Genomic DNA, 9361 nt, shown 5'->3' with positions numbered 1-9361 from the left:
CTTGTTCAATTGAGCATGAACAGAAGCTCCATATTGACAAAAGTCAGTGGCAATATTTATTATTATTTGTGGCCAATGTCAGAAAGCTCAACATTTGTGCTGATAATTGTGCTGACATTCCTAATAATCATATAAACATCCCATTGTAAAAAACTTTCTATATATGATAATAAATGAGAAGTCAAAATTGTTTAGGTTTCCTCAGAATGGGTCACTGTAAAGCACTCTGAAAAAAATCAAACTATCTTAAATGAAGATTCAATTTGAAAACAAATAAAAAATTACTGAATGATTCAATTAAACAGAAAATCTAATTTCATTGCGGTTGGGCAACAATGATTCAATTTCTATTTAAAAAAGAGGTCCACACTAGCAACATAAGAGCTATAGGCTTTATCGGTCTTACCCTAATGTTGATAAGTCCCATTTGTTAATTCTTTCATCCATTTCCTCTGACGGAGAGTGGCATGACAGAAAGAGACCAGATAAGAGACTGAATGCTTCACTGTAAGGCAGCATCCCAGATCAGGCTGCTTTAGATGTTCGATTGCATATTGGACCGGATTCCTGCCACTCTGCTCTGGAGATATAATGTAAGGGCAAGAAATATCAAATGCCAGTAGTGGTCTGATGGAAGAAGGGAATCAGGAAAACACTTAGTAAAGTGCTCTTGGAAATTCTGACTGAGATGAAAAAAAAAGGGATCCTTTGTAAAACTGATGATATCTGTTGGGAATCACATTAAGTATGACTCAGTTATTTCTCTCTGGATGTTTAGATCCCAACGTTTGGTGCTATAATGAACACTGGATATATGAAAAGATGATGGGGGGAAAAAAGGGATGGAAAAGGCACAAAGGGAATTGGTCTTGTGTGTGGTAGGGGTGGGGGTGGGGCGCGGGGATTGGATTTGTTTGCTATATTGCCTAATCCCCACACCAACACCATCTGTCCCCATCTACATTTGGAGACAGCTGCCAAGACCCGACTGCTGGGTACTGAAGGGTACTGGCTATTACTGGCGGGTACTAGTAGGCTACTGGGAGGGAGGCTGGGATGTCGGGGGGTTAGGACGCCTTCCGCAGCCTGTGGTCTGTACAGAGCGTACGGGGTCTGTCTCTCAAGCCGAGGTGGAGGAGGGGGGGTTAGTTGCCCAGTAGCATCAGCAGCACTGTGATGGTTCAGTGTGCTTAGAGAGGAGGGAGAGGCAGAGAGGAAACACATGGCTGCCTGTACCGCCTGCATGCTCTGACTGCGGCTTCCACTTTCCATTCACCGGCAAACAGGAGAGGCTGGACACTGGGATGCTGAGAGATGCTGCTGGGAGGCTGGAGTCTGCCATAACCACATACAAACACGCTTCGAACCAGAGACGAAGACCGGGACCAGAGACTGCTGATCGGACAACCTGCTTCACACACTGCCTCTCGGTAAGCCCCATTCTGGATTCACCTGTCATTATACCTGCAGTGTTTTAGAAACCGTAGCTGGGGATGCTAAAATTACAGCGCAGCAACAATTGTTCTCTTTTCCCACTGAGGCAGTGTGATCTGCATGGCATTGTTCTTACTTAACCTTCATTTACTTCTAATATAGGCTAGGGCACCAAAATAAAGGAGGAGCAATGTCTTACAGAATTCCATTATTTCATGTATAAACCATTGTCGGGGCCTATGTGGAAAGCGTAGCCTACTCAAGGTGACATTAGTCAGTTAGTAAGTTTTTACGATCAGCTGTTCAACTTAATGCCTCAATTAGTGCCAATAGCTTTAGCTGTTTTAAATGTGTTAGTTGTTTATTTGAAAGTTTCAGCTGAGCAAACTTTTTCTTTCCGGATTAAGCTCCCCAGTCTTTATTCCAAATATGTGAAGCACAATCAAAGTCATTTAGCTTACTGGTTAAATAATCGTGAGACCAGACTGCAAAATGTATAATATGGTCATTACAATGCAGCCATATGAGCTATAATGTCTTCAAAATAAAAGTCTTGGCTATTTTGACAATTTTGCATATTTCTGCTATTAGGCCTACTATCTACCACTCTTTAGCCCTCAGGAAAAGGATCCTATGACTAGGCTTTTTCTTGTTTAAAATGTATTTAAACATTTTGTTCTTCCTTTCTTGTGTAGGCTATAGGCAGTAGCCAAGCCTGTATATAAGTTTGCTCTGCAGCAGACTTTAAACACAAAAACACATTTTCACAATATCCCATTCTCATATTATTAATTCATATCACTTTGGTGTGGTGTAAATTTAAACATTGCATTTTCTGAAACACACGGCCGTGCAGTGCGCCTGAGAAGTTTTATCCCTGCCGAGCCGCCGTAGCGATGGGAGATAACGTGTCCAAGCGGCTGAAGCTGATCTCGGCTACAGAGGCAGAGATGGAGGAGCGCTCTTTTCCAAACCCGTACCCCGACTGGGACCAGGGAGTCCTCACCTCCAGCTCCGGAGCAGACGTAGATTACAGTGAGCCCTTTGACGTAGAAGGAAAGGTAAGAAAGTTTGTGTTTGCAGCATTTTAGCCATCTGCGGGTGTTAGCGCTGCAGACAGCGTCGTAGCAAAGACTTGCCACTGCTTACTGTATAACGTTAGCTACTTATCTAGGACTTTGGCTCGACCATTCATGAGTCTCAGCTTATGTTGTTAGTTAGCTTACTGTGTGTAAAGTCATGTCTGTCGTCACTCAGGTAGTTGCAGCACGAGTTTGTTTCTGATTGGCATCCCGTATTTTCAGCCAGGAACACTATCACATGTATGAAATGCACACTGTCGAGCCAACACCGACATATGTGCTGAGAAAACGATTTGAGTCGTCCCCGCAAGCAACAGATGACCGTTAAACGTCTGGGTCAGTTTCGGTTTAACGAGTGGCCTGTTAACTAGTGATGTGCGGATCGATCCTAAAGTATCAATATTTCTGATACCAACGTTTCCTGCTCTAGGATCGATACTCATATAAAAGGATCGATATCTAAACTCAGTAATTTGGAGTGAATGTGTGTTTTATCATAAGTATCTTGCTGTCCGCCGGATGGTCTAATTATAGGCTACTCGGTTGACAGGAACTACTTTTCCTTCCGCCTGTCAAAGTCATGCTTGCGCTACGGCTCTGTGACGGAGCTTCTTTGAAGTGAGCCGCTGCAGCCGTTTTAATATCCAGCGATTGAATACTGACTACGGCTGCCTGTAAAAACAGTCAGGTCTGGCTGTATTTTAGATGTGAAGATAATAATGACGCTGTGTGGGCAAAGACAGTGAAATACTTCGCTAAACATCTGAGATTAAGTCAAAATAATAGGATGATGTTATGAAGCGGCAGTTTTGAGCAAGATATTTTCAGTATAATTAAAGAATATGACAGTAGTTTGATGTCTTGTCATTATGCAGCTATTATTTAGGATTGGTAAGGCTACAGCCTACTCCTTATTTCTCTCATAAATACAGAAACGGGAGGAGGGAGGTCACATTAAACTAGAAATAACATATGTAAAAAGTGTTGGTATTGGTATCAGCAATACCAGCCTGGGTATTACTTGGTATTGGATCGGATAGGAATTAAGTGGTATTGCACATCACTACTGTTAACTGGTGACCGTCAGCCGAATGCGTCCGTGGTTGTCGTAGATACAACACGTTAAACCGAAACACCGGCTGGTGAACAGTAACTGCTACTAGACAATATGGGCGGGAAAACGGTCACATTTAGTTTTTGCCCTGGCAGAATGATGTAGGCCCAAGCAAATCCGTGATTACAAGGTAACTTTAGGTGAGTTAGGCTAATAGTTTGGTTTCTTTGACATGTTCTAAGCGTAGCTACGATTTAGCTCCAAGTTGGACGAGCTAAAGATCACTTCACAAGTACGAACATATCTGACTTTATTTGGAGTTTTGTGGTATTAAATCTTCAAATTGATAATGTGTTGAGTTATATTACATTTTACATTTAACGTTAGCGTAACGTTATGGCAGAGGTCGCAGCTTCTGGAGCAACTAAATTAAAGGGGCATTATGTAGTTTCCAGCGGCCACTAGCAGTGTGGTTCTAAGATTGCAACCAGGCGTGCGCTCGTATGCGTGCTCGCTTGAAGTCATGAGCGAGCATAATCCGAAACACAACCACTGTCATACAGAAATCCTGCAATAAACGCAGAAACACCAGCGTGCAGGCTGTGGCTTTTCACTCAGACATGTTCAGGCTCTGTTACTTAAATGTTCCTGTCTCAGAGGCAGATCAGCACCAGCTCCGTAAGTTACTTAATTCAGCGCAGCGAGCCGCATATCGGCACAATCCTCCCGAAAAAAGGCAGAGTGACAGCGACTATAGACAGACAGAGCTGGAAACTCAGGTAAACTCCCACTGCAACATTACAGTAATAGTTTTATCAGCTGCAGGTTGAACTAATCCATGCTCGTTACATGATCACGTTACAGTTACTGCATTTAGCCGACGTGCTACATTGTTAGCTCGCCCGCTGCCTTTCAGTAACTATCTTTACTATCTGTGAATCTGACACCGGAGGCTCAGCAGTGTCAGCACAGCTACATGTATTGGATGATAATGAAACAGTTAGACTGCAGTCAGTAACTTTACTGTAACTAGTGTTAGTGGATGGCTCTTCCTCCGGGTTGTTGTGACCGTTTTGTTGCAGTGTTTTATGTTATGTGGGTCACGTTGGTTACAGCGACTGAGAGGTGGAGAAGCTGTGTATCTGAGTATTGGTAAAACCACAATAAACATAAACTGAACGTTGAGAACGTGAAAACAGCTGCAGGTCCGAGCTACTGTAGCGTTAGCTGGCTGCTCCTGGCTGCATCACTATAGGATAACATTAGTAAACAAATCGCTCCACATTTGCTTTTTGCCGTTACATCCTTTATTGCAGGCTAAATCAACAGTGGGTACACAGGATAGTAACATGGGTGGCGTTAGTTGGTGAAGTAATATGGAAAGCTAACGTTATATAACTTTGCGTTAGCCGGCGAGCTAACGTGACTTTCTCTGTGTTTCTCCAGTTTTACTAATGCTCACTTTGTTCTTACTTGAAATCATCTGAACCTGTTTGGTCTGATGGGCTTCAGCACATAAACCTTTATCGTGTTTTGGATCCTTACGTGGAGCCTGTGTTTTGCTGTGAGCCGGTTGTTTTATGGTGTTAGTGGGCTGCATGTCGTTAGCTGCCGTGTTGTCGCTGTAGTCTGAGAGAGGCTCGGGAGCGCTCGTAGAGCTGAATCCGACCCGGAGACCTCACATTAAAAGCAGAATAGTGGCAGATGCAAGCAACGGAGAAAACAGGCGTGTGCTTCATTTCTGAGTGAGTTTTGAGTCCACTGACAATAAGGCAATGACAATTTGATTTATTAAAATCAAAAACTTGCATATAGCCCCTTTAAGGGGTTAAATGTCTTGCACAGGGACACACTGGTGGATGTGTCACAGTGGGGAATTGAACCCTGGTCTCTCACCTTTTACGTACTTACTACATAATAATGATTAATGTGAAGGTATTTCTCCTGTATTTTTGCACTGGTAGAAAAGCCATCTGTATTTGTATATTTTTATATTGCACCAAATCACAACATAGTTAGGCCTCGCTCTTTTCATATAGAGTAGGTCTAAACCATACTTTGTAATATTATTCTGGGCTCTACAGTGCAACCATTTCACACACAAATGCCCCTAAAAATAAATAACGTCACAGTGTAAAGACCTCACCCTACTGTAAAAAAAAGTTTGATGTGCTGTTATGCATGAATGGTTAAGATTATTGAAAAATTATTATATTATTATACTTAGAGACTAATGTTCACCATTTTTCTTGTACAAGGATTTAATGAATGAAAACAATCCACAAAAATGAAAGTGCTGTTGCTATATAGTATACTATTATATGAAATGATCATTGGAAATATTTTTTATTTAAGGTTATATTATACTAATTTCTAGAGCCCGACCGATTTATCGTTGTGCAGTTATCATCGGCCGATATCAGCTAATTGCAGATAAATCGTTATCGGTGTTTAGAACAGCCGACTTATTCATAAAAGATCCTTCACTCATGTCATGAGTGCATAGTTTGCACACCAGAGGGCACTCTGCAACTCCCTTGTGTTCACGGTGAGGTGAAGTTAGTTTTTTATACTGCATCATGTCTTGGTATTTTGGTATGGTCTCAACATAACAAATGTTAGGGATAATATTTGTTTTTTATGTGTTTCTTAAAATAAGGGAATAAAAGAATAGCGGTCATATATCGGCAAATCCTCAAATATTGAAATCCGTGTCAGATTTAAAAATGCTATATCGGTCGGACTTTACTATTTTCTACTAGTTCCTCCTCCAGGTTGTGGATAAAGCCTCTGTTTCAATATTTTAAAAAGCTTTGACGATATTTTAAGGCTCTTGGCAAGTGTCTAGATCAGTGGTTCTCAACCTTTTTTGGGCCAGCGCCCCCCTATCCATTATTTATTGTTGTTGTTACTATTTTTTGTAAAAAAATGGAAAAAAAACATAATTGAATGACAAACAACATATTAATTCCTTTCCCAGGTAACAAAAAAGCCAGAAACTGTGTGTGAAGCCAGAGACTGTTTTCTTGGGTGGGACACTTAATAAGTGGGGGTATGGGGGTCCTCCCCCAGAAGATTTCGAGCATTAATGCTTAATTTCCTGCATTCTGGTGAAAATTTCTGCTTTTTCTGCACCAATTTATGGTGGAAATGTCTTATTATATAAAGGGAAACACAAAATTCAGGTGGCAGGTTATTCAAAATATATATTTTTTGATATTGACTACCAGCTATATACAGCATGCTAGCCTTGAAAACCCAGCTGTATTCCAACATTAACTTAGCTCTCCTTATTAGCTAGGCTCCTTACATGCTTGCTTTTAACTTTTTTTAAGCAGGGTCTCCGACACTGACAGCCTTGTGTTGGACGGATTTGTGCAGCTGTGTTCATGAGGGACAGAGAGGGAGGGGGGGATGAGCAAGAGGATGTGCTGCGCGAATACGTGCTGCCTGCAGCTCTGCAGTCAAATACGATTTTAAATAGGCTTAGTAAAACCAATCGAAAATCAATGTGGTGGTCAGCGTTGATATTGCGGCGGGCCACCACAAATAAATGAACGTATGGGAAATTTCTGTAACTTACCTGCTCATGTTCAAAACTCTCTGCACATTTAGAATCTCTCCCACGTATCTGTGTTCTCTGACATGTAAAAAAATATATATATATTAGGAGACTAACGTCATTAGCCTATATAAGAGAATTTATAATATTTTACCACGTGCCCTATACTGCATTACGTTACTGATTCGCTGGAAGTATCCCCTCGACCGTATGGCATACACAGAACTGGATGAGACGGGGAAAAACTAAACTAACCGACAACACCTGTGATCAGGCAGAAATGTCACGAACAAGAACACAAATGTTAACTTCAGCACTTCTGATTAAGTGCCGCTTACAATCCCCAACAGAGCAAGACAGGGCTTCAGTTTTTAATGTTACATTTTTAAAGCCTACTGAAACTACAGTATGTCCGCTTTGGCACAAACTGTGTGTGACTCACAGCGCGAGGTGGGTCCACGTCACTCGCTGGTGTCGCAGCGAAGTTGCTTTCAGGGTAAGTCCAATAGCGGAATATCCCTCTTGTAAATGTGTAACCACTGCAATAACAAGATGTTCACGGTGTATTATAATTAAAAATAAACACTTTTCCACTGTAATACCAAGAAAGAGCGTGTCAATTTTCCAGAGATTACACATTAAATGCCATGTGGGTAAAATTTTACAGATAATACTGATAGACAGACATAAGGACCAAGCGACACAGAAAAGCTCTGGAGATATAGGATGAGAACCAGTCCAGGGCGCTCCCAGAGACACCCACCCACTGCCTTTCAGCCAGGATGCAGGATCCACAGCATCAAAAGCTGCACTGAGATCCAGCAGCACCAGAACAGAGCCTTCACCCACGTCAGAGGACATCATTATGTCAATAAACTAGTCCTGACATCAAAATACTGAGTGAAGTTTAGAAAGAAGACAGCAATTCGTGGCAGTCCTCCTCGTCCTACCTCTTCTCCTGGAGCTGGTTTCTCTCAACAAGCAGCTGAGTTTACAAGGATTTGCTCAATTTTAAGGTACATAGCATCTCAGCTAAACAGGCTACAGACAGAGAGACTTCATTTTAGCTTGTTTATGACAAACTAGCTGTTGGAGCTACTCCCTTGTTTTGTAATTTAATTTAATAATTAAATTAATTTATTTTATTGTTGTTTCGCCTTAAATAATAAGCATGATTATTTTATTGACATGAATGTTAATTTGAGTATTTTTGGGGGGGGCTTTTGTTCTGAAGGTATTGGGCATCTTTTTTGCATGTGAATCTACATATAGGGGTAATCACATGTAGGACAGGCAGGCACCGGGAAGGGTTCATGGTTTTTTACCAGGGCAAGAGAGTCTGCAGACGCCATTTGTTTGTATGCTTGCTGAAATGGAAATAAAGCGCATAAACGCGATGCTTGCCTGGACATTGGACTTATTTTTTTCCCTGTGTAAGATTCGTTCCTTAGGTGCCTCAGTGGCCATTTGATTTTGAGTTTGTTTTACTTTATTTGATTTCTTGTTTGATTTTAAATTGAGGATATCTCCACTACACAAGTAAAAAACCTACCTTAATGTGGACATTCATGTCGATGGACGTCGTGGAAGCTTGGATCACTCACATGAAAGAGGATTTTTGAGTTGTTGCCTGTAGAGACAGTGGCCCACAGACCTCACACAAAGCTGCTCAACCGTCGGTATGTGAAAAATATTTACTCTGGAGGCTGTATTGGAAAATGGCTTAGCTATTGCCGTGTTGGAGTCATTGTCTCACTGCATGATGATGAATATTGGACGTTTTTAATAAAATGTTTTGAGGGACTTTGGAGGATGCGCGTAGTAATTGTGCAATACCTCGACGGAGACATTCACGTCATTCATTCATAAAAAAGCTATGGCATTGAAGCGTCCTAATGCAACAAATTAGTTTCTCTGTGGTACTGCAAATACATTGAGTGGAAATTAAGCCGGACTTAAAGGGATTTGAGAACAAGGAGACGATGTCGCAACAATCTAGCACATCAAAAGTGAAGAGTGACGCTTTGTCTGCGTACTCTGAAAAATGGAGCGTCAGGTTCACTGAAAAAGGGTTGGCATTTTATGCAAAAACGTGCCAAGAAAAGAGGTCTTTGAAATGCAAGCAAGCTAAGAAGAACATGGAACAAATAGGTGTCTTGATGGAATCCACTGATAATGTGGACTCTGTGCAATCCCAGTTGGGAAAATGCATTAAGTGTTATGAGGAAG

At 41.5% G+C, this 9361-nt stretch overlaps 1 protein-coding gene across 1 annotated transcript in view; it reads left to right on the top strand.

Annotated features, from left to right (window-relative positions):
• The first annotated feature begins 929 nt into the window (after positions 1–929).
• lancl2 (LanC lantibiotic synthetase component C-like 2 (bacterial)) overlaps positions 930–9361 on the top strand; it is a 50011-nt gene continuing 41579 nt past the window's right edge. Inside the window, exons 1-2 of the mRNA XM_038723196.1 lie at positions 930–1430; positions 2291–2495. Coding sequence (XP_038579124.1) covers positions 2331–2495 — 165 coding nt within the window. The 5' untranslated portion in view covers positions 930–1430; positions 2291–2330. The remainder of the gene's footprint in view (positions 1431–2290; positions 2496–9361) is intronic.

This window comes from Micropterus salmoides, unplaced genomic scaffold, assembly GCF_014851395.1.
Source record: "Micropterus salmoides isolate LMB-PRFRI ecotype aquatic unplaced genomic scaffold, ASM1485139v1 Ms_hic_scaffold_1, whole genome shotgun sequence".
Taxonomy (NCBI): Eukaryota; Metazoa; Chordata; class Actinopteri; order Centrarchiformes; family Centrarchidae; genus Micropterus; species Micropterus salmoides.
The sequence above is the reverse complement of the archived record's forward strand: the minus strand, read 5'-3'. Positions and strand labels throughout refer to the sequence as shown.